This window comes from Dasypus novemcinctus, chromosome X, assembly GCF_030445035.2.
Source record: "Dasypus novemcinctus isolate mDasNov1 chromosome X, mDasNov1.1.hap2, whole genome shotgun sequence".
Lineage (NCBI taxonomy): Eukaryota > Metazoa > Chordata > Mammalia > Cingulata > Dasypodidae > Dasypus > Dasypus novemcinctus.
The window spans coordinates 37,045,679-37,072,135 of record NC_080704.1 but is presented as its reverse complement, the minus strand read 5'-3'; the positions used below and the strand labels follow the sequence as shown (position 1 = coordinate 37,072,135).

Sequence of the window (26,457 nt, the reverse complement as noted above, 5' to 3'; positions counted from 1 at the left end):
GCCAAATCCACTTCCCCATTCATTTCTTATCTCATTGTAAATTGTTTGCAGATACTTTATTAGAGAAAATGTATTTTGTTTCATTGTTTTAGATTATTTTTTTAAAGTTATAATGTTGCTTAGGTTCTAAAAAAAAAAAAAAAGCTAAATGCAATTACCTTCTAATTTTGTTTTCTTTCCAAATAGTCATTTGGTCTCCTTTCTTCAAATGCTTCTTCCTTTTCTTTAACAGGTTGATTTAGTGAACATTGGAAGCACTGACATAGTCGATGGAAATCATAAACTGACTCTTGGTTTGATTTGGAATATAATCCTCCACTGGCAGGTGAGAATACTGATGAATGCTTCCTCTTTGGCTGAACATTCCTTTCATTTTTGTCCTTGACCTGTAAAACTAACATGTATATCTCTAACCATACCAAGCCTATCTCCATGGTGCCGCCTTTTAAAGGGGTACAACTCCTGTTATCTGAGATGCGAAATTATCACAAAATCATAAAATGGGTGCTGGCACATTTGCAGGAATATTTTTCTACATTTTACTTCACTGGGTAGTGGCGCCGCAAAAAAGAAAAAAAAAAGTTTATCAAATTGTTTTCAGAAATATGTCCTTGTTTGTAACTCACCCATAAAGTGTACAATTCAGTTAATTTAGTACATTTTACAGAGTTCTACAGTCATCATCACAGTCAATTTTCACACATCTCTACCATCCTAAGAACTCTCAGGTTCTCATATACCCACTCTACACCCCACTACCAGCCCTAGACAACCATTAATCTATTTTCCACCTCTATATATTTGTCCTTTTGTACATTTCCTATCAGTGGAATCATCAAAGAAAAAACAGCTTTGAACAATTTTAACCAGGCAAGGATAATATTATTCAGGAGCTGCTATAGCACTGGAGAGAGAGTAGAGTTCAACTCCTTTAAAAGAAAGGGAAGCAAGCTTTATAAGGGCTGTCAGTAGGTTGGAGAAAAAATATTAGAAGATAGTAAGTGGGGTGTAGATCACTGAGGTGGATGAGTGGTTTACTGAGGTTGCACTAGGACTGTTTGGTTCCATGGAGATGGGTGAGGGATTCCTGAGGTTGCAATGAAGTCTACTTGGTTTGGACTATCTTTATTTAGGGTAATTAGGACACCTGACATCTGTCAGGGCTAGGAGAGAGGAGCAGGGAGATAAGGAGCTACACAGTTAGGAGCCTTTCAGTGCCAAGGTAGCATAAAGCGATGAGAGTGAGAGGGGTGGAGGAGATTAGGGACAAGTTCGATATTTAGAATAGCTAGGGCTTTCCTGCAGCCTTAGTTGTTTTTCTCTGTACTCCCAAAGTTGCAAGAGTAATTTCAAAGTATTTACGACAGGGAAGGGGGTTGGTAGGGACTCAGGAGGAGTAAGACTGACAGCTGGGTCAAGAGAAAGGAAAACAGTCTTGGTCAGAATCATATGATATGTGTTCTTTGAATCTAGCTTCTTATGCTGAGCATAATGTTTGAGGTTCATCCCTATTGTAGCATGTATCCATATTTCCTTTTTTTAGGGTAGCCTTTTATATTGAATTGTAGATTGGTCTTGCTCTGAGTCCAACAGTACATAGACCAGAAGTGTACCTACCCTACTTAGCAGTTATATTGCTTCCCTAGTAGCCCCATATCTTCTTATTCCAAATACTCTAAGCAGGCTCATCTCTATTTCACAGCAATATGAGAAGAGTGAGAGAGCAACTAGAGCTGCTGACAACACAGACCAGCTCATAAGTTCCTTAAGTGAGCTCCAAATTGCCTGCTTCTCAGCCTATTCCATATTGCCCTAGTGTCAAGTGGAACCAGCAAAACAGTGCAATTGCCCTCACCAAACTGATTTAGCTCTGTTGGTTGGGGCTTCTCAAACTATCTTTAAGAAGGAACAGTTCTCCCCCCAAACCATCACAGACCAGTTTCTTTTTAAAAAATAAAATAAAAATGAATAAACATAAAAATGAAATAGAAAGACATATAAATGCAAGCCCCCTTTTTATTATGAGATTCAGTGGGCATAATTATTATTCTATAAAGTTGCTACAGAAGTTTATAACACTTATTCCAATTGTTTTTACTTCAGTTGTCATAGTCCAGTAAGAAATGGTTCATGCAGTGAACCCAATTTGCAGACAACACTTTGAGAAGCACAGGTGTTAGTCATAGCAAATCTAGCAGAAACATTCAGGCATGCACAGAACCCCCAAAATGTCTTCTAGATGCTTTCAAAATCCAAACTCTCTCTCCTAGTATCTCGTGCTTTTTCAAAAATCTACTCAAAACTATTTCCAACTCCATCTCAAGACCATTTCCAAATCCATCTCAACTCACCCCAAGATAGAGTTCCAAGACCATTCTTTCTCATATTTTCTTCACTTGCTTTGGAGCTTGCTCACAATATACTGTTAATATATGTAGGGACTTCCATACCCAGGAAAGCCAGGAGGAATATTTTTTCTGTCTTTCCTTGTCTAAGAGCTCTGTACTCTGCTATTTTGCATCTATGTCCTTAAATCACCATACCCCTATGATTGCAAGGATGTAGACTCTTCCCAGCTTCTTCCTTATATCTTCTCTCTCTTGAACCATCACACTTCTGTGGTATCCTAAAACTACAAAGCACAGTTGTTGTTCTTTTAAAATATTTCTTCGGCTCAGTGCTCCTCATCATAACCCAGTGAATTTCAAAAGTTATTTTGATCATGATTATGTATTTACCTTTCTACTAAATAGTCAGAAAGTCCTTGAATTTCAACAAAAATTAAAGGGCACCCTAGCCAAATTAATGCACTTTCCAGATCTATCAGATTAAGAATGGCATTAATGGACAAATGTGACTCTTTTGTTCCAGTGCCACATACTATGTTAGTGTTGTAGACACTACTGACAAGATGGCAGTTTAAGATATCCCCAGGAATGTTTCTCCTTAGAGATATCAAAATATAAGGACATATTCAACTTACTTGGATCTCTGAAAGATGACAGGGACTGGAGAAAGACTCCATAAATGCTTAACTGAAGAAAAGAAACTTCCCCTTGACCCCAGACCCACCTCCCCAAAAATGAGGTAGGAGAGCAGCGTGGATTCACTACTCCAGACCACTCTGCCACACTTGTTCCAATGCTGTTTAAGAGACACACAATGGCAGCACTCTGGTGTGGACACCTCCTGCCATGGTCACTGACCACAGAGCCACCCACAGCAGGGACATAGAGCCCTACACACATTAAGGTACAAGGCTACAGGATCACAGAGCCCCAAAGCAGGGCCCTAGCAAACAGTGTACATATGCATAAAAAGCAGTCCTCTGAAAACCAGAATAACTCATGGTAGAATTATTGGCAAACTGTGCACACAACCAGCCTGGGCCCTAATTGCTGGTACTCCCAAAAGAAAAATAAAATTGGTGTTTTTGAACACTGATCCCATCTGGTGCCATGGATAGGGATCCTCTAACCCAAGAGTTACCAGAGGCAAAAAAGCCACACTAAGTGTGGAAACTTAACTGATGTATTGCAGGGCAGGTCCAGAACTGAAGCTGAAAAGAAAATGTGGCCCAGAGCATGGAAGAGGAGTTGAGTAAATCATACATGCTGGTGAGGAAAATTTGTATAGCAACAAAGAGATCAGCCTAGGACTCCCAGAGGAGGAACAGTGGAAAGGAAATCCTATCCTGGAAGGGAAACCATTGCAAATAATAGGGTAATCTTAAAAGTTACTGCACATGTCCAGGGCAAGAGGAAGGTGTAGAAAGACCTAAGAAAATCCAAACTATTAAACGCAGGTTGTTCTAGAGTTTTTTTATATATTAAACCAAGCATTAAAGAGCCTTAATGCACAACCAATCTATAGTAAAATCCTAGGCAAGAGGGAGAAAATGACTTCCAGAGTTACCACATCAAACCAGTTAAATGCCCCGATAGCAACAGAAGATCACAAGCCATACAAAGAAACAACAGGAAGAAATGGCACAGTCAAGGGAACAAATCAAAATTTCAGATGAAACACAGACAGTTGAAAAACTGATCAAAGACATTCAGTCTGATATCCTAAATCCATTCAAGGAACTAAAAGAAAATATGGATAGATATAGACTAAATAAATATGGATATAGAATTAAGGATATACAGAAGACAATGTGCAGACAAAAGGAAAAATTCGGAAGTTTAAAAAGGAACTTAACAGTACTTATGGAGATGAAATGCACAATAGTGAAGATTAAAATTATGCCAGAGGGTATGATGTTATGTATGTTTGTTTTGTAAGTTCACAACTATTTCCATACGCATACTGTTTATGTATGTTTATGTATGAGTGATATACTTCGATAAATTTTAAAAATATGCCAGAGGCATTGAATAGCATATCCAACCATGCAGAAGAAAGAATCAGCAAACTAGAAGACAGGGCAATCAAAATTATATCATAGGAAGAGCAGATGGAGAAAACAATTTTTAAAAATGAGCAAAGCCTAAGGAAAGTGTGGGAAAACATAAAGTGTACCAATATACACATTATGGGATCCCTAGAAGGAGAGGACAAGGAAAAAGGGAAAGAAATAATATTTGAAGAAATAATGATCAAAAATTTCCTAAAGCTTATGGAGGACATCAATATACTTGCTCCAGAAGTGCAACAAATTTCAAACAAAACAAATCCTAATGGACCTTCTCTAAGACCCATTCTAATCAAAATTTCAAATGTCAAAGATAAAGCAAGAATTCTGAAAGCAGTAAGTGATTCATCATATCCAAGGGATCCTCAATAAGACTATTAAGTTCTCATAAGGAACCATGGAGGCTCATAGAGAATCCTGAAAATTTCAGAACAGAGCTACTAGAACTAATCAATAAATTCAAAGAGGCAGAGTAAAAGTTCAACATACAAAAATCAGTAGTGTTTCTACGCACTATTAATGAATAATCCAAAGATGAAATCAAGAAAAAAAAAACAATTTATGAAAACAACTAAAACAATCAAATATCTAGGCCTAAATTTCACCAATGTATAAAGGACTTGTGCACAGAAAACTACAAATCATTGCTAGAAGAAATTAAGAGACCTAAATAAAAAGACATTCTGTGTTCATAGATTAGGAGACTAAATATTGTTATCAGTACTACCCAAAGTGATATAAGATTCAGTTCAATTCTAATAAAATTCCAACAGATTTCTTTGCAGATATGGAAAAGCCAGTCAAATTCATATGGAAGAGTTAGCAGTCCCAAATAGCCAAAACCATCTTGAAAAAGAACAACAAATTTGGAGGACTCACACTTTCTGATTCAAACTTATTACAAAGTTACAGTTATTAAAACAGCATGGTACTGGCACAAGGACCTACATATAGACCAATGGGATTGAACCGAGAGTACAGAAACCCTCATACCTTTTGCAAATTATCTTTGACAAGGATGCCAATTCCACGCAGTGGAGAAAGAGTAGTCTCTTCAACAAATGGTGCTGGGAACTGGAAAGCCCTATGCAAAAGAATGAAGTTGGACCCGTACCTCACACCATATACAAAAACTAACTCAGTATTGAAAAAAGACCTAAATATAAAAACTATAATTATAAAATTCCTAGAGGAAAACATAGGGAAGTATCTTCAGGACTTCATATTAGGCAGTGCTTTCTTATACTAAACCAAAGGCATGAGCAACAAAAGAAGAAAATGGATAAATGGAACTTCATCAAAATTCAAAATTTTTATACATCAAAGGAGTTTATCAAGAAAGTAAAAAGACACCCTGCAAAGTGGGAGAAAATATTTGGAAACCACATATCTGATAAGAATTTAATTTCCAGAATATATAAATAATTCCTTCAATTCAACAACAAGAAAATAAACAACCCAATTTAAAATGGGGAAAAGACTTGAATAGACATTATTCTGCAGAAGATATGTAAATGGTTAATGAATACATAAAGAGATGTTCTTCATTAGCCATTAGGGAAATGCAAACCAAAACCACAATAATATACCATCTCACACCCACTTGAGTGACTACTATTTTAAAAATGGAAAATAAGCTTTGGAGAGGATATAGAGAAATAGGAACAATTGTTGATGACAATGTAAAATGGGGCAGTCACTGTGGAAAACAATTTGGCGATTCTTCAGAAAACTAAGTACAGAATTACCTTATGACCCGACAATCCCACTTCTAGACATATACCCAAAAGAAGTAAAAGCACTTCAATTTTCACAGCAGCCTTATTCACAATTGCCAAAAGGTGGAAGCAACCCAACTGTCCATCAACTGCTGAATGAATAAACAAAATATAATATAAACATTCAATGGAATCTTATTAGCTAAATAAAGCAATGAAGTTCTGATGCATGGTGCGACATGGATGAATCCTGAAGACATCATGTTGAGTGAAATAAGCCAGAAACAAAAGGACAACTACTGTAGGGTCTCATTTATATGAAATAAACATAATATGCAAATTCCGAAAGTCAGATACTAGAATACAGGTTACCAGGGGCCGGCAGGGGGATGGAAACAATGGTTAATGCTTGATAGATATGGAGTTTATGTTTAGGGTGCTGGAAAAGTTTTGGCAACAGATGATGGTGAGGGAGGCACAAATTTTATGAAGCCAATTAATACCACTGAATAGTATATTTAATTCAGGATAAAAAGGGAAATGTTAGGTTGCATATAACTTACCACAAACAATTATAGAACTGTATAATACAAAGAGTGTAAACTAAGGGTAATAGCATAATTATAATAATACTGTTTCATTCATTGTGATAAAGGTGCCCCATCAATGGAAAATGTTCACAATAGGGAAACTGTGAGTGTGAGAAGGCATATTTGGGAAGTCTGCTTTCTGTATAATTCTTCTGTATACCTACAACTGCTCTCATTTAAAAAAAATAGTGTTGTGGAGGACTTCTCTTTGAACTTGTAAAAACTCAGGAATGCCACTTTCATTTCCTCTGCTACTTTTGAGGACCAAGTTTTATCCAGTTTATACTTCGAATACAATTGTAAGCCTGAAAAATAATGCTTCCCTTGCAAAGTAAGCAGTGTTGAATGAAACTGTGAAGTAGACAATGTGTTGGGGGTCTTTTTCTTCCTTTGTTTTGAAGTGCAGTTCATAATTTTCAGTGTAGCAAACTCAAGTCTGGCAACTAGCTGCAGATAAAAATGATTCCTGCAAACAGTGGTGGAGTGTGAGAAGTTGGGTCCCCACCTTCGCTTGCTAACTCCTGGGAAGGACTCAGTTCCAGAGCTTATTCACACTGGAATATTTATATACTTTATTATTTATAAAATATATGATTATAAGAGGAAGATGCTTTTTGCACCATTAAGAGCCCTCTTATAAGTCCTGCCTACCTAATCCGTGTGGGCAGTATAGTTCTTTTTCAGGTCTTCTGTAGGCCTTTCATTTGAACAATGCCTTTCTTCTAGAAGACTTTCTGTCTGTCTCTGCCCCGCCCCTTCCCTGCAAGCCTTTCTGTCACAGGTTGCTTTCTGGGAAGCTGACTTTGGGATTGAGTTTAGCAGGTAGGATGTTTATTACAGCATAGCCTTGGGACCAACGCTTGTGGAAGGGACAGTAGGGCTAGAGTGAAAAGAAAGAAGAATAGGGGCTGTGATGTAGGCTCAGGGACAGCATGAATCACCCCCAAGGAGAGCTCTGGAACTAGAATGGCCCTTCAGAGCTGTTGCATTAGGGCTGAAATGGCTTACTCTTTATGCACTCCCCTCTATTAGTCACTAGCTGTGGGCTACCCTGGGAAGGGCATGACCTTGGGTGAGAGAACTCTACCACTCAGGCAGTCCCTGAAAGAGCTGACAAGTGAAGGCTTCCTGATGACAGCTGGTACAAGTAGTTCTTCTCTGAAGGGGAATCTTGCAGGTGCAGCTCCATTTTTGTCACGTTTGCCCAGGTAAATCACTGCTCAAAGGACACTTCAAACTTTTCATTTTGAGAACAGGTTTTTACACACACAAACACAAACACACACAATGTGGATCTTGGGGGTCGTACACCCCGATAACAGGAAAGTTTTCTGTTTAAAAGCTCACTTTTGGGGGCATTTTCGGGACTTGGAGTTGTCCTGAATGATATTGCAGGGACAGATGTTGGACATTATATATCCTGCCATAACCCACTGAAAGTACTGGAGGAAAGTGTATACTACAATGTAAACTATATTCCATGCAGTGCAGCAGTGCTCCGAAATGTATTCACCAAATGCAACGAATGAGCCACAATGATGAAAGAGGTGGTTGATGTGGGAGGAATGGGAGTGTGGGGTGTGGGGTATATGGGTACCTCTTATATTTTTTAATGTAACTTTTTTTGTGTGATCTATGAATCTTCAACAATAAAAAATTAAAAAATAAAAGCTCACTTTCAGTTTCAACTCAGTGCATGACTCATGGGTGATTCTCTAAAGATTTCATGTTGTCTGTCTTTTATGCAGGAAAAGAAGAAATAGTTATCACACATTTCCCTTTATTTTTTTTATAGCAACATTTGCATCCCAGTAGAAGCAATACCAATGAGGCTGAGGCTGATAAGCTGATTGAATTAATGACATAATGATACTAAAGGAGTTTTGAATTGAATACTTTGTTGCCCTTTAACATTATGCATATAGAGGGCAGTCTGGCCAGGCATTTCACAAATGAATCCCATTCATCATGGGAAGGTTGCCTAATCAGTTCAAATCCATCACAACTACTGAGCCAGTGTCTGCTGACTCCAACCCTGGTTCAGCACAAGACAAAAAGCACACGTCCTGCAGTAGCTATGCATGGAGCTTGTGCACTGTGTAACTTTAGAAAAGGATGAGAAAAATAATTATATAGCTTATATAACTATTTGACCTATTTATTCACTGAATAGCTGGCTAAATAAGTGATCGGGAAGAAATTTTAAAAACTGGATAATCCTCCCCTAAATAAGAGATTTAGCTACCAAGGGATCCTGATAAATATATGCAAAGATTTTACAACTTCAAATCATTACCTCCTTCACAGAATATCATCTCAAATCCTTTTAAAGTATTTGAAAGTCAGATTCAATAGTCTATCTAAAAATTTGCACTGAATCTTTCATAAAAAGATGACTAACATTAGAAATGTTAAATATGTATTTACCCCAAAGGCATTTGCTAACTTATACATGGATGAAGAAGCAAAATAAAATGTCATATTTAGAATACATAATAAATTTTCCTCATCTGATCAAATGTTGCTAGTATTTGGACCTTATACTTTTCTAAAGGAAAGCTCTTGGTAATAAGGACTAATCACATTTACTTATCTGTTCTTCCTTGATGTACTGGATAAGGGTCGTGATTATATTTAAAAATTACCCTGGTAAATATTTCTTCAATAGATTATGTAGACAGTTTCTTCTATAATGAGGTGTCACTGCTTTCTTGAAGCTTAGAAAAAAATGCTTAGAATGGATATCTGCATCAGATTAGTTAGAGGAATGAAACTTTGAGATACAATAGCCTGCTGAATGTTATTTGTACAAAGCCTAGGACAGAATGAAATGTACAGAAACTAATTAATGAAAATAAAACCAAGGAAGTACTTGTACAGATCTTTGAAATATATACTCCTTCTCTTTCTTTTATTGATATTTCTTCTTTATTTTAAATAGACAAACTCATTTCTGATTTTTTTTCAGGTCTAGTCAATAAATACAGCTTGCATTATTGCAAGTTAAAGTCTAAACCTAGGGGTTTTATCTTGGTATATTATGTTATTTGATTCAACAAACATATGTATAGATAAGGAAACTGGGTTCTTAAAAGGTTAAGTTACTTGTCCACATTAGCACAAGTAGTAAATAGCAAAGCCAAAATTTGAAACTAGGCTTTTGTTTAAAACAGTGTAAGCCCTTTCTCTTAGCTGCTGTGTTTTTCATCCTGTCCTAATATAGCACAACTATGTCTTAAATTCCTGGTTAAGAACAAGTCTAATCCTTTTCTGCTACCTAGAGAGGGGTCCATATAGCATTGTCCTGAATTCCCTTCATAACTTAAAGGAAAATTTTCACAATGTCCAGAGCCCTTGAGGTCCTGCAGATGATGGAGGAAGATGTGCTCAAATTCCTTGCTACAAGAACCCACTTGGCTGGCACAAATCTTGATTTCAAGTGGAATGGTACACCTACAAAAGGACAAGTGATGGCATCTACATCCTAAATCTAAAGAGGACCTGGGAGAAACTTCTGCTGGCAGCTCGGGCCATTGTTGCCATTGAAAACCTGGCTGACATTAGTGTCACATCCTCAGGAAGAGGGGTCAGCGGGCTGGACTGAAGTTTGCTACTGCCACGGGAGCTACTCCCATGGCTGGGCGCCTGACTTCTGGAACCTTCACTAACCAGAACCAGGCTGTCTTCCGGGGTTCGCGTCCTGTGGTGGAGGCACGGCTGACCACCTGCCTCTCCCAGATGCCTCCTCTCTTCACCTGCCCACCATTGCTCTATGTAACACAGCGTCCCCTCTGCGCCACGTGGACGTTGCCATCCCACGCAGCAACAAAGGCACTCACGCTGGTGCCGGCCCGCGAAGTTCGGCGCAGGCGTGGTGCGGCGCCACCTCCCATGAGCTCGCGGAAGGTCATGCCTGACCTCTACTTCTACAGGGTTCCTGGAGAGATGGAAAGGGAAGAGCCAGCAGCTGCTGACCCGGCTGTGACCAAAGAGGAAGTCCAGGGTGAATGCCCCGGCTCCTGAATTCACTGCTACTCAACCTGTGGGCTACTCAACCCAGGTCGGAATGCAGGCAGGGGCCTTCTCTGGCCGTCCAGGGGTTCCTGCCTGAGGACTGGCGTGTGCGGCCTGCAGCCAAACACTGATCAGGCCACGGAATGGGTAGGGAAAACCACCCAGTGGTTTTAAGATGTTTCCCCACAAGTTCTTAAAGAGAAAACGAAAATAAGGGTAATGGAAAATAAACATCAGTTTCTTAAAAAAAAAAAAATAGACCATCGCTGTATTTATTTTCTTCTCTAGTGTGTCTACTAAAAACTTTAAGGTCAGCAATTCTAAGACACTGATTAATAGTTCAATATGGCAGAGTCCGGAGTGCGAAAGCTATTCAAGAAATGGGTATGGCACAGACACCAACCAATCAGAATAGACTTCTGACCAATTTTCAGTCCCAGTAGAATTATTTTTCATTATTAATTGACTCTAAAGTTCCCATTATTTATTAATAAAAGTTGAAGACATTCAAATCTAAGTTTGCACAGTTCTTGATCAGGAAATTTATTTTCTTATGAAAATTTCTTTCACATGCAGGTCAAAAATGTAATGAAAAATATCATGGCTGGACTTCAACAAACCAACAGTGAAAAGATTCTCCTGAGCTGGGTCCGACAATCAACTCGTAATTATCCCCAAGTTAATGTTATTAACTTTACCACCAGCTGGTCTGATGGCCTGGCTTTGAATGCTCTCATCCATAGTCATAGGTAAGGAGACTACTGAGAGATTGAATGTTTTTTTAGAAGTATTGTATTAGAGGCTGCTGATGTGTTTTTCCCAGTCAACTGTATTTGCAATGCCACGAGACTGTATCTTCCATGATTTTTAATACAACTTATCTTTTCTTATGTTATTTTCTTTCTTCCTTTTTTTTTTTTGATAAATTTACCATTTCCTATGCTAATCCTATTTCAAGAAAAGTCCAGAAGATAACTTTTCATTATGGTAAAGCTTTGTCCAGTAACAAACACTCTCAATAAACATCTTTGACCAGGGTCTTTCCCAAGTGAGCTTTAATTAATTATCTAGATTGGGCTCCCAGGTGAATGACTCAGCACCCTTATTTTTAGAGAGGAGTTAGACTCATACCCATTCAGCATGTTAAGCAATTGTTTTAGTTTCCTTGGCTGTTCAAGCAAATACCTTGAAATGGGTTATGTTAAACAATGGAATTTATTAGCTCACAGTTTTGAGGCTAGGAAAAAAAGCCCATATTAAGTTGTCATCAAGGCTATGATTTCTTCCCAGTCTCTGGCTCGCGGCCAGTGATCCATGGTCCTTGGCTCCTCTATCATATAGCAATGCATATGGCAGCCTCTCCCACGTTCCATTCACCTAAGGTTTCCCATGGCTTTCTCTCTCTCTCTGTCTGAATTTCATTCTGTTTATAAAGTTCTCCAGTAAGTAAGGCCCATCCTAATTGGTTTGGGTCACACCTTAACTGAAGTAACCTCATCAAAAGTTCCTACTTACAGTGAGTGGTTTCACACCCACAGAATGGGTTAAGTTTAAGAACATGTTTTTCTGGAGTACATACATTGCCAAACCACCACAGCAATGTTACCACATTGTTTTTCATAAGTATGATGTAAAAAAAAATACTCCCCAACTTCAGTACAGCAAATGAGAAGGGATAGAGTCATTCATTCTGCATCAAAAGTTGAACCTCAGTATACACCCACATATTTGTGGTAAGGGCCTGAAAATACTGATTTTGCTATTCATGTTCACATTTGCTGATGAACAAAAAAATCTGAGGTTCAGGTTATACTGTTTATGTTGGCTTTTTAACATTTGCTCTTTAAACAGAAGTCTTCAACCCTGCACTCTTGTTCACATACAACATTTTTTAATATTCTATTTCATGATTTCTGAATATATATGTATTTAGCAGAACAAACATGTTCAGATTGCCCTGCTTTGTCTATCCTTGACCCATTCTTTCTCTTTCAAAATATCTTCATTTATGTATTCTCTCCTGTCATATTGAATGAAGCATGAGTAACTATATTTTTATACATTATATGGCTATTCTTCAGAAGGTTTCTGAGTTGATTGATGTTCTTTCATGAATAATCCCCTTCCTTTTTGTCTTTGATATTTATATTTCTCTAAAGAAAAACTATCGTTGCATTCTGTCCAAGGTGAATGTCATTGGTGTACTTAGAGATGTTGTGAAGTATCCTGATTTCAATATTTGAGTGACTGAACTATAAAGGCATGTGCATAATATATAGAGTATAGGGATTAACAAAGGGCCTTGCCAAAGGGTAGGCTATTGGAAACTATTTATCCATTTAAAGGTAAATCTTATTTTAAGATGTAAGCAAAGTTTTAGGTTAAAACACAAAATCTATCACAGTGCAGTTAAAAGGAAGCCATCTCTACTTTTGTTAGAGAACCAAATGACACTTTATTAAAAATATGCTCAAATTATGCAGATAAAATTGCAATAAGTATAAAGTTATAATTAAATATTCTTAATTCTTTATTTTAATTTAATATTATAGAAGTAATGTAGTATGTAGTATAAAAAATAGACATTAGAGAGGGGGACAAAGAAAAAGCAATGTGTTTTGACACCACTCCCACCCCATCAAACACCATTTCCTGGAAGCTGTCACTGTCAACAAATTCTATTTTTATTATTTCTGGTACTTGTAATAATACATATTATATTTTTTTATTTCTTGGTTAATTTATATCTGACAGTGTGTGTGTGTGTATATATATATATATATAAATACTTAATCCTTAATGCAAAGCATATAAATATTACCTCTCATTCCAAACTGTCTCTTAATTATTACTTTGTTATAATTATTTTATTCTTGTAATTGTTGCCTTTATTACTTTGAATGAATGTTATTACACCTCTTTTTAAATTTTCTTCAACTTCAGAAAGGATCTATTGATTACCTAATAGGAAGAATGAAGAAATGATCACACTTACCTTTACTTCCTCTTCTCCTCTCCACCCTCCATTTTTTTATATTTATTCTTGCGTTAACAAAGTTTGTAACATGTATATTTGTTCTTTAATAATAGATGCTTTGGGTAGAGTCTATAAATTGAAATTTCATTACTTTTATTATATAAATACGATTAACCATAGAACAAAGTAATAAAAGCTAATGTTAATAAGCAATTATTATTGACTAGGCAGGTTCTAAGTAAAATACACCAACTATTTCTTATAGCATAAGTACTATCATTATCTGCTGCAAAACAAAGTTACTTCTCCCTCAAATAGTCAAGATTTTAAGTTTTTATTTCTTTTATTCTTCGCCTCCCTAGAGGCAGTTCCCAATTTATAAATATTTTAGATTCCAAAAGATTATTTGTTACCTTTTTTGGTAACTTGGAACATATAGGAGCGATTTAGTTTCTTGCATCACCACAAAATCAGGGAGAATTATTCAGTGAAGGGCAAATTAAAGAAAAGAAAATGAGAGCATCAAATGAGAAATAGATTTGTAACTTTATTTAAATTCTGGTTCTAGAAAACAACTGCTTGTAACTTCTTCCTTGTGGGGTCTAAATTCTTAATCAGGAGTCCATAGGCAGACCCAAATTCCCCAAAATTGTATTTAAATTCTGTTTACAGATATGGATAGGAATTTATCTGGGTAGAGGGATCACAGCTCTCTTCAGATTCTCACAGTTTTCTGTGATCCAGAAAAGATGACAAACCACTTAACTAATGGTTTCCAATGTTGTTAAGGTACTTTTCTTCTCTCTTCTTTTTCATTTTTAACTTTATTTCAACTTCAAAAAATAAAATAACAGACAAAAGGCCACTTAACAAATTATGGGAGCATTACTTTTTAAAAATCCTGTTCAGGCACATTTATCTTATTTAAGCCTAAAATCAAATTCAATTTTAATAAATTTTAATTCTTGATCAGCCATGGCCTTATATAAACTCATCCTAGGCTACTCTACTAATCATGGCTCCCATCACTTGATGGTAGAAATCTCCCAATGGAGCCAAGCCTGGAAAGTCTTGATTGCCCTAACACTTCCTCCTTTTCCTTCCGTAAGAACAGTGATTCTCCAAGATCACAACTCCTTAGAATTTTAACACCAAATACTTTTTATAATCCAAACCCAAGCCAGTCTTTAAGACTCCCTTAAGTCTCAAATAACTTTGCTGGCCTCTGTTATGTCTTAGAAAACTATATGTTATTATCTCTACATGCTCATATTTAGATTTTAATTAACTTTTCATGGTATATGCATTTTTTTCCTCATTAGATTTAAAATTCTTGTAGGATAAGAAGTGCATCTTATATTCCTTTGTGGTTTCTTCATGAACAAGAAAATTTGTATTCACATAGTGTGCACTCATCCATTCTTTCATTCGGCCGGAAATATTTATTGAGCACCTACTATGAGTCAGGCTGGGTTTCTAACAGTGAACCAGACACAACTGGCAAAAAAAAAAAATCCCTGCCTTTAAGGAGCTTATATTCTAGAGGGGAAGACATAAGGTTAATTAAAATGTGCATTGATTTTACTCGTTGAATGAATTGTATACTTTATTTATGTGTATTAATAAAATTGATTTATTTTTAAAATGTATATATATGAAATCATAGTAAGCGCTAAGGAGAAAAAAAGCAGTTAAGGGGGAAAGGAAATGAATATGCGTGTTTGATTAAGGGAGGAAGAGAATTGTGATTTTAGATGGGGTGGCCAGAAAAGGACTCATTAATAAAGTGACTTTTGAGTAAAGACCCAAAGGAAGTAGAGGAGTGAGCCTTGTTTATGTCTAGAAGAAGGAAATTCCAGACAGAGGGAATAGCAAATGCAAAAGCAGGAATATGAAGAGAGAAGAATGAAATAAAATCAAATTGTTAATGGAGAATCAGACCACGCAGATCACACCTAAATGTGTGAATTTTACACTCACCATTGCAGGGTTTTGAGAAGAAGGCTATGACAAAACATATTTTAACAGATCATTCTGGCAGCTCTTTTAAGAATAGACCAACAGGGGCAAATGTGGAGGTAGGATGAGCAGATGAATATAGAGTCTGGAGTTCAGGGCAGAAGTCTGGGGTAGGCCCATAAAATTGGGAGTTACCAGCAAATTGCGGGTATTCAAAGCCATGAGATTTGATGAGACCAGCATATTTTTGTTACTTGAGTAACTTAGAATAAATTCTTTGTTTTCCTCAGGAGTTTGAACAAAAATTATGACTTGTTTAAATGAGAAACATTATTGTGGGAAAATGAAGAGTAATACTCAATTCTTAAGGACTGTGAGCTAGGGTTGAGCATCAAATTTCAGAACTGAAGTCAATCTCATGGAACGTTCTGTTTTGACTTATATTTGACTGTGTGTGTGTGTGTTTTTTTCTAGGCCAGACCTGTTTGATTGGAATAGTGTGGCTTGCCAGCAGTCAGCCACTCAACGACTGGAACATGCATTTAATATCGCCAAATATCAGTTAGGCATAGAGAAACTACTTGATCCAGAAGGTTGGTACATTTCTGGACTATCACTGTTTTTAGTGTGGTGTAGTGTTTTGTTTTGTTTTGTTTTTTGTCCCAGACGTAAAGGTTTGACATTCTAAGCACAAAATAGAAACGTATATATTTTATATTTTCCTATGTACTGTATATATTTAAAATGAAGTCTCTTCTTACAATATATTATGAAATATCCTATTGATTTTAGTTCTTCAATTGCCTATATCTAAAACTAAAATATAAAATGTGGGGGGAAAATCAAGGCTTTTGAGTGATTATGCCTCATGGATGGGGCATGCTGCATTTAGAGTACAGTGTCTCCAAATAATTACAAAAAGTTAATGTTTTGCTTACTCTACCAAGAGATTTGATAGACTAATCAGCTATAATTAGAGAAATACTCTTGCCAATTTCATTCATATGCTCTATAAAAGGCAACATGGTTTACTGTTTAAATCAGGATATCTATTCCTGGCACTGTTTCTGTTATAATTTGTCACTCTGGGAAAGTCCTCCATTGGATGGTTATTCGTTTTGTGCTTCTTTAGTTGACAGGCTGCACTGTAATTATGTTTTTATTCTGACTTCTATACCTTTCATTCTTATCTCTTGTATTACCTAGATATACCTTCCAGGTACATGTATTAGAGTGAAAATGACATCCTGTCTTCTGTTTTAATTTGAGCCTATGAGGCACTTTTTTTAGTGTGCCAACTTCTTTGAAAATGCAGGCTCATTATTCTCTTTCTTGAAGCTTTACCCACACTCTAAAACCAGAGGTTGGAGATTCAAAGTCAGTGTAATTGATATCTATGGTATAACAAAAGCTGCTAGTGGTTTATAATTCAATGGGATATTGAATCCATTGCAAAGGAGATCCTTGAGTGGTGGTAGTAGGTTCCATCAGAAAAAGCTGAGAAATAACTCCTAAGGCAAACTTACATTGGTGAATTTATTATCAACCAGAGTCCAGTCCTCAGTGTTGCAGACCTAGGAATCTGATTATTTTAGCTTATCAATAGTAGATCCATCTCCTGGGGGAAAGGAGTAAGCTCACTTTTAATAAATTTAAAAAAAGAGCTAGAGTACTCATACCTAATCAACCAGTACAGCTCTCTTGGTGCCTACATGTACTTGGGAAGGCAAATTACAACACAACAAATGTGAATGTATGAGCATTTCACTAGAAAGGCTTCCTTTCCCTTGCATAATGCATGTCTGAACACTGACTTCCTAACCCCTTTTTTATTGCTTCTATAAATTTTCAGCATCCCTCCTTCCCCAGTTGTATTTTCTTATTTTTCAGAGTGGGAGAGGGTCATCTCACTATTGATTCCAAGTATTGAGTCACATGCTTTTTCATACTCCCATAGGGTAGCAAGGACAAATGTAATGAAAGTCTGGGCTCCTATCCCTGAGCATAAGTGTATAGATTTGAAGGATAAGCCTGTTAATGTGTTGGTTTTATTTTTCATTAAATCCACATAGGATAGTGAGTTACATTTACCTGGAATATATGCTGTAGTATTTCTTATAGGTGTCCAATACTTCATAAAATAGTAGGAGTAGGTTTAGAGTATGTGCTTTCCTTGTTAAGTGATGAAATGACTTTTGATCTCTTAAGCCCTACTCAATGGAGAAGGGGTACCCACGTGGTAATCCAAATCACAATCAGAAAGTGTATTAATAGGGTTGTAATCAGCGTGAATAATGTATTGCATAGCATAAAATAGCCTGTTATCTCTGACTCCATATGCTTTCTTAAATGGAAAGTGTTTGTAGAAATATACAACATAGGATGTAGAAACACCATTATAATAACTGAAACTTGACAACTGAAAATAAACCAAATATAGTGGTCCCTTTTTGCCAATAAAACATTAGATCTGGAAGTCCTTTCTAATTATGGGCTCCATGCAAAAATTCAAAGAGTATCTCTCTCCTGAAAAAGTTTGTGAATGTTTGCTTATGACTGACTATCAGTAAGATGAGGATTCAGCATAAGTCTTATATTTTTAATTATTTGTGATTTCCCGCCAGCGTGTTAGAGAAATAGCTAAGTATGTACTTAATCATTATTGCTCAGTATGTTTAAAGAGATATCAATGGTTATTTAAAAAAAATAAATATTAACCAAATCATAAGAAAATTTGTTTACTGATTTGTTCATCACAAAATACAGAACAGTATTTCTTAAAATCTGAGACCTAGAACACTTTCTTCACTATATCTAATATAGGAGATCCATGGTCTTCTTTTATGCCTTATATATTAATCACCTATGAGAAGGTCATATGTTTATTAACATTTAACCAAATATTGGTTCTTTGGCTTATGCGTGACAATGTCAGCTTTTTCCATAGCCATTTTAATTTTGTGTCTAATATGCCCCTTAGGAGGTTAAAGAAACATTCTACTTTATGTTTAGGGAGATTTTTAGTATTGGATGATTGAAGTTATGTTTGACTTAAGAAATGCCTGACGTAAAAATATATATATTTTTAGAATTTTAAACATGCAATTTATTGATTAGCTTGATTTATGAATTAAAGTCATTGAAGTATAATTTGGAGATTTTCATGCCTTGCATATATAGAGTTTGAGGTGCTTTGTTTGGCCTTAACTGGTGTTTTGAGGACTGAAGTTTGGTTTTAAATGGCTTTGCCTTTTAAAATAGGTCGCAGTAGGCATTAGCATTAGCAATTTCAGAGGCTTTGTTTCTCTTTTGTTTAAAGATTAACATATGCAAAAATAAGTATTAAGAGGGTAAAATTATTTAATTATTTTGCATAATTTTCTCATTGACTTAAAGGTTCATCTTCTTTAAAAATATATCCTATTGTGAAACAGACATTTTGATTATCAGGATTTCCCTATAAAACATACATTATATATGCATTGTGGGTTTCCTATACATAGTTTGCTTCTCTGAGTTTTAAACAAATTGGTTTGTTTGCCAGTCCACACAACATTCCCTTTATTAAGAGAATGTTGGGTTAGCTTTTCCTTGTGAACAGCAAATTGAAGATATTCTCTTTAATGGAATCAGGACTAAAACGTTGGAGCAGGTCTAGATGACTTTTCCATAATTCCATCAAATGTCATTTTCATTTGAGATCTGCAGTATGATATGGAAATGCTCTCAGTTATTAAAATGAATGATGAGAGTCAAATTTGACTAACAAATAATAAAGAACACTAGGACTTAGGAGAAATATTTGTAACATCAAAATGACATTTACGGCAAGTGGACTTGGCCCAGTACATAGGGCATCTGTCTACCACATGGGAGGTCTGCAGTTCAAATCCCAGGCCTCCTTGACCCGTGTGGAGCTGGCCCATGCACAGTGCTGATGCACACAAGGAGTGCCCTGCCATGCAGGGGTGTCCCCCACGTAGGGGTGCCCCATGCACAAGGAGTGCGCCCCATAAGGAGAACCGCCCTGGGCCAAAAAGGTGCAGCCTGTCCAGGAACGGCGCTGCACACACGGAGAGCTGACACAGCAAGATGATGCAACAAAAAGAAACACAGATTCCCGTGCCACTGACAACAACAAAAGTGCACGAAAAGAAGAACATGCAGCAAATGGACACAGAGAACAGACAACTGGGGTGGGGAGTGGGGGAAGGTGGAGAGAAATAAATAAAATAAATCTTTAAAAAATGACATTTACAATCCAATTAGAGTTTGGTTTTAATCCTCTCCATTTTTACTCTCTGAGGATGGTGACACATTCCTGTTTTCTCCTTGACTAATCCTTACATCACTCTTCAGTTCTTTAGAGTCTTCTTTCTCAAGTATTAGTGCTGTCCATGGAAAGTTTTACTCCTGAAATGAATATTCTCAGACTTAACTTAGCATGAATGCAGGATTTTATCCTTACAAATTTTTTGAAAGGAAAATATATACTTCTGCATTTGCTATAAAAGAGAACGATGTCTCTAAGGACTGTTACTTTGGGTTTGATATCAATTATTTGAACAAGAGGTATTCAGTCATGGCCAAATTGAATGAACTGGTGGAGTGTATTATAGAGTAATATATTTTGAAATCATGATTACTTTCAAAAGTGTATTTATTGGATGTCTTCTAATATCAGTAAGCAGTGAGTATAATAAACTTTCCATTGTAATAGTCACATGATTTTTATATCTATGTGTATTTTAGAAGCAGTCATCAAGATGCATTATTCTTATATTTCACTTTATTCATTGAGCTCAAATGGCCAAAATGGATTCTATGTTGATATATTGGCTTTATTTTTAAAACTAATATTTTATGGATCCTTTCTTGCCATTAATTGTTCAGTTGCAATTTTCTAAGAAGCCAAACTCAAAATAACACATGATCCTGAATTTGATATGAGATTTTATGATATTTTGGCTCTCTCCCTCATCACCATAATGATATTAAGACTTTATTAAATTGATTTTTCTTACTCTTGCATATCACTTCTAATTTCAGGAATACAAAGTATTTAATCACCGTTGACTTTTGGCATTTCAGTTCTTCCTGTAGCACCATGCAATGACCTAGAGTCTTGTGTAGCATTTTAAAAATTGTAAACATACATAAATCTCTAATATTAATTTTAATGAAGGATAACTTTTCAATATTACTTGCAAGTACAGCCCATGGTTTTTTTTGTATTAAAGTCTGTATTTGCTGAAAAAATTATCAGAATATAATAAATTATTAAAATATAAATTTTCCTTTCAGAAATATATGCAAAGAAATATCATTATTAGGAACTGATATACAGGACAAGAAATGGGACTAAGCTAATAACAGATGAGAGGATGTTGGTAGTTCCGAATGCTCATTCTAAGTCCTGGTTATTATAGAAAACCCAAAAGGACATTTATGTTTTGGGGACTTGAATTCTAGATTAAATTCCTGAGTCTTCATTTTGATAAATATTATAAAACGAACCTACTGTTGCCAAGGGAAATGCATGGCAAAATAAAAATTTAACTTGAGGCAATCAGTCATTCATTCCACAGTTATCAATAACTGTTCTAGGGAAACGGACTTTGGCCCAGTGGTTAGGGCGTCCGTCTACCATATGGGAGGTCCGCGGTTCAAACCCCGGGCCTTCTTGACCCGTGTGGAGCTGGCCATGCGCAGCGCTGATGCGCGCAAGGAGTGCCGTGCCACGCAAGGGTGTCCCCCGCGTGGGGGAGCCCCACGCGCAAGGAGTACGCCCCTGAGGAAAGCCGCCCAGCGTGAAAAGAAAGAGCAGCCTGCCCAGGAATGGCACCGCCCACACTTCCCGTGCTGCTGACGACAACAGAAGCGGACAAAGAAACAAGACAACAAGACGCAGCAAATAGACACCAAGAACAGACAACCAGGGGAGGGGGGGAAATTAAATAAATAAATAAATAAATAAAAACTGTTCTAAGCAATGAGGAAACAGCAGTGAACAAAGAAAATGTCCCTGTCCTAATGTAACTGCCATTCCCATGAAGAAATCACTGACGTTTTATTAGCCAGGTGGTTAGGAAGGGGATGTTAATATAACAGAAATTAAGTTTGAGGAGGGTTAATCCAGCACTGGACAAGTTGAAGTAGAGAGGAGTAAGTAGGAAAATTAGATGCACATTTATTCAAGTAACTTGACATGAGGGGTTTAAGGGAATAATGTAAAATGGACTGAAATCAGACTTTGAAGAAAAGACCTCCATGGTTATCATCAGCCTAGCCTGTACTTCATTGAAAGTGAAATCTGAAAAGAGACTGACTTGGGTTCAATCACCCTCATAACTTTTCCCTGTGTTCAGGCCTCTAAAATCTCCACTTCAGAGTTTTAAGTTTTCTTCCATCTTTGTCCCCACCATCACATTTTGATAGCATAAATTATTAAGTAGCTTACACAAGTAACAATTGTAAAGGTAAACCCATATCATTTCAGAGGATTGTTCTTAAATAACTAGAAAATTGTATGGACACGGATACTTATTTCATATGATTAAGATTGATTTTTTCTAGAATCTATTGTTCAACACATTTATTTTCAGAAAATATAATAAGGGTTGAAATATATTAGTGCCTCTCCCTTAAATAACATTTCGGCCAGATGTCATTATGTAAATATCTCAAATTTCTTAGAGACAAATTCTCTGCAGTGCAAAATGTTCTGTTTTTTTCCCATGTAGTACTTTTTAAAAAAATATTTTATTAGTACGCATGCAGAAGCAGATGTGGCTCAAGCGATTAGTCTTCTGCCTACCACTTGGGAGGTCCCTGTTTTGGTTTCCGGTGCCTCCTAAAGAAGACAGCAAGCTAGCACCACAGGCAGGCACAGCAGGCTAACACAACAAGATGGCACAACAAGAGATGCAAGAAGAAAAACATAATGAAAGACCCAACAAAGCAGGGGCAGAGGTTCCTGGCATCTCCTAAAGAGGATGATCAGAACGATGAGTTGACACATGATGCAGCAAGAGAACCAAGAGGAAAAACATAACAAGAGATACAACAAGGCAGGGAATGGAGGTGAGGTCCTGGTTTTGGTTCCCAGTGTTTCTTAAGGCAACAGAGTAGACGAACAGACACAGCAAATGCAAACAACGAGGGGATAGGAAGAAATAAATAAATAAATCTTTTAAAAATAATAATAATATACATGTGAATAAAAATGGCCGTTGCTTTTTTGATGACAAAGTAACCTTTACAAAATATGTATTCCCTTGTACCTTTTATTATTGATTTATACCATTATCTCCAGCATACAGTCTTTAGAAATATTACAAGTTATTATTATCTAAGCCTGGATTCCGAGTTTCTTGGAAGAACAGTTCTTACTCTGGTTATACTGTTATGGAACGTAGAAAGTATCATCTGCTATGCAGATACCGTAATAGCATAATAATGTTCCTGTTATATCCACAGGAGACCACTTACATTTTCCAGGGTTGTTTTTTTTTTTAAGAAACATTAAAATTTGATCATTAAAACCAAATCATGTAATGCCAGTATCATGTAATAGTGTTAAATGTACTAATAATGAAAATATTTCTTTAATTTTGGACTTCAGTGAATTGCAATTGAAGTAAGCAAATTAGAGATGGCATTATTGTATTAGCAAAGGAATTGCATATATTAGTAGATTTAGTGTTGCTATCTCATTTGTTTAATGTATATCCAGCACAAACTTTTAACAAGGAAATCTGGAAAACACTGTGTTAAATAATTTAGATATATACTTTTATTCTTATTGCTCAGGGCAGACACTAGCATTGATAATGAGGCTTTGAAAAGCTGATGGCTGATGTAAAAATCCAGAGAAATGTGATTAACCTATTCCTAGCCTGCATATCATTAGAGTAAGGTACTTTTAAAATATCCTTGACTATTTTTAGGTTTTATCCTGAACCTCAAGACACTTCTCTTTTCCATGACCAGACCTGTTACATAACAAGCATCACACTGTTACATTAATATACTTTGATATATTTGAGTTAAAGAGGACTATACCAGAGTATCTAGAGGCACCCTCAGATCCATCATTGCTACTATAGAAATCTTAAAGGGACAGTGGGTCAGTATTTTGTACATCAAAGTAATGCATATCAAAGTAAAAATAAATAAACACTTTCTAAGTGGATAAACAGTTACTAATAATAGCATACAAATACTAAATATAGTGACGTCAAACTGAAAATACAAGTATTATATTTGTATTGTAATACAGGCGATTATATTGACATTAAAATATTACTGTTGCAGTCTCCTATTTCCTGATGGAGAAATTTTAAATAGCTCATCATAACAGCAGTGATTTTTACACACACACACACACACACACACACACACACACATTTCCCAGTAGCCTGAAAAGCCAAAAAAGTTACAGGCTTTCACCTTAGGTGGGGAGGGGTTGAGAGAGGAAGAGAGAGATTGATTCAGTATCTCTTTTTTATGACCTGTCTCTGTATCTTAAGGTTGTACTTTATTTTCAATTCACTTAACATAGAAAACTGAATATTTTCAGGAAAATTTGAACCATTCACTAATAAATTGAAGCTATCTTTGTCCTGCTCTTCCATTTTACTTGTTTGAATAACTGAAATCATTGGATGTAACTGTCCCAAATTCACCTCCTTAGACAACAAGGAGAGCTGCAAAACAGTAAATGCAATGTCTGTGCATACTCATGACCTGGACTTACCCTTTCTACCATAATTTTGTATACTTCTACTAATGCTTCATGCTCTTTCATAATTTATCACAATTTTGACTATGTGGAAAATGGTCAGCCAATATATATTTTCATCTCTCCTAAGAATTGATTTGTTAATTTAAAATGAATATGCCATAATTAAGCAATGGAGTTTCTTACTCGACTGACAAATTTAAAAATTAAATTTAAATATTACCTAATCACTTGACTTTAGATTTGCATTATGGATGTGGCTCTATACCAAACTTGTTCAGAACCTTTTGTGTGTAGTCCCTACCTAGATTACTGGAAATCTCTTTTCAATTACCTTACCAGGATTTTTTAAAGCTACTGTTTGTTTTTTAAGTGAAGTTAAATATTACATCCTAAACCTATGCAGTAACAACAAATAAGTTTGAATGACTGACAGCGCATTTGTAAATTGTTTAGACAATGGGACTTGCAGCCACCATTTCCAATGTTGAATGACATATAATATTTTTTTTGGAGATAGTATCCTCAAATATATCATCACAAGGAGTCCCTTAGAATGGACTGTTAAGGAAAATATATTTGTGAAAAATGTATTGCTCATTTGTTATTGATTTTAATAAGACTCAGCTATGAAGGAATAATTGAGTTAATAGTACATTTAAGTAAGTAATGTGTTGTATAGGTGGTATGTGTCTGTTATTTATCACAAAAGGATGTTGCATTAATCCAAAGAATTTTGAATGTTTAAATAATGATAGAAAATGAAAATAAAATGGTATAAATAGTTTAAACACATATATAAGGTTTTAGTGAAGTCAGAGATAGTGCTTGAAGATAAGTTGTATGTTACTAATAGTTGGGACATATTATTCAGTTTCGCTGTCTTCAAAATGGAATTAACTGTACCTTATCAGCAATTATAATACATATGACAGAACCTGAGAATGAATATCTGAAAGCCTTAAAATTGAGTATTGGGAAAACAGAACTCAGGATGCTGCATATGTTTTCTAATCAAACATTGTCTCTGTGTAAAAGTGTGTGGTCCCTTTAACAGTCAGAATATGAAATGTAAGGTTAAAATATATTGGTTTCCAACATTATTGGACAAAATGATGATGAACTGGGCTCTTGGATGATGCCACTTAATTCTTTTAACATGCTGATTGTCATAACAAGAGGATTTAATCCTTGTAAAAGGAGACTAGAGACTTTATGATTCTATTGTGCTTATATTTAAAAATAATAGATTATATTCTTACATCAATTGTCTTATGGAAAGCTTGTGAAGTGAGTGGGCCACATGATACCAATTTTATAAATGAGAAAACCGTCACAGCTATTAAGTGCCTAGGGATTTTAGATATTGTTAAAATTGAATAAGATGTTTAAACCCAGGATTTTTACATTTAAAAAACAATCATTTGTTCTGTATAATCATACTTGTGAGGTATTATTTCAATATTGCTAAATAAACTTATATTTCAAATTGAAGCACTGTAGTACCTTCAAAATTTTTGAATTTATCATCAGAGATGTAAATTTAAATATACAATGTTCCTTTTTGGGAAAAAAAATAAAATTTAAATAACTCAACCATGTTCTAAGTATTTCATATACTTCATTCTGTTCCATCTACACAATAACTTAGGAGAGTTTATCCTTATTTTATAGATGGGAAAACTGAGCCTTAGAGTTTTACTATAATCAAGATCACATAGTTCATAGATAGCTGGGCTATAATCAAATCCAGGGTTATCTCTTCTCAGAGTCCATATTCTTGCAAACATTCAGTGTCCAATTAAATCGCCTGGAGGAACTTTGTGAAAATATTGGGACTGGGGCTGTTAGAATGATTCCATTGGTCTGAGGTGGGACCCCAGCACCTCCAGTTTTAAAGGCTTTTCAAGTTCTGTTATCACAGCAGCTGAGGTTGAAAACCACTACAATAGAATGTCCAGGAGAGGTGACTTTTTAGAGGACAAAGCCCAGAATCTGTTATCCCAGAGTTTGTTCCTTAAGTGACTAAACCTGCTGTT

The 26,457-nt window shown here is 35.9% G+C and overlaps 1 protein-coding gene across 3 annotated transcripts in view; it reads left to right on the top strand.

Moving 5' to 3' along the window:
* The window catches only part of DMD (dystrophin), a 2,676,723-nt gene that overhangs the window by 883,196 nt on the left and 1,767,070 nt on the right, over window positions 1-26,457 (top strand). For all 3 annotated transcript variants that reach the window (XM_058291720.2, XM_023592525.3, XM_058291721.2), the window contains exons 5-7: window positions 233-325; window positions 11,316-11,488; window positions 16,150-16,268. In XM_058291720.2, coding sequence (XP_058147703.1) covers window positions 233-325; window positions 11,316-11,488; window positions 16,150-16,268 — 385 coding nt within the window. The remainder of the gene's footprint in view (window positions 1-232; window positions 326-11,315; window positions 11,489-16,149; window positions 16,269-26,457) is intronic.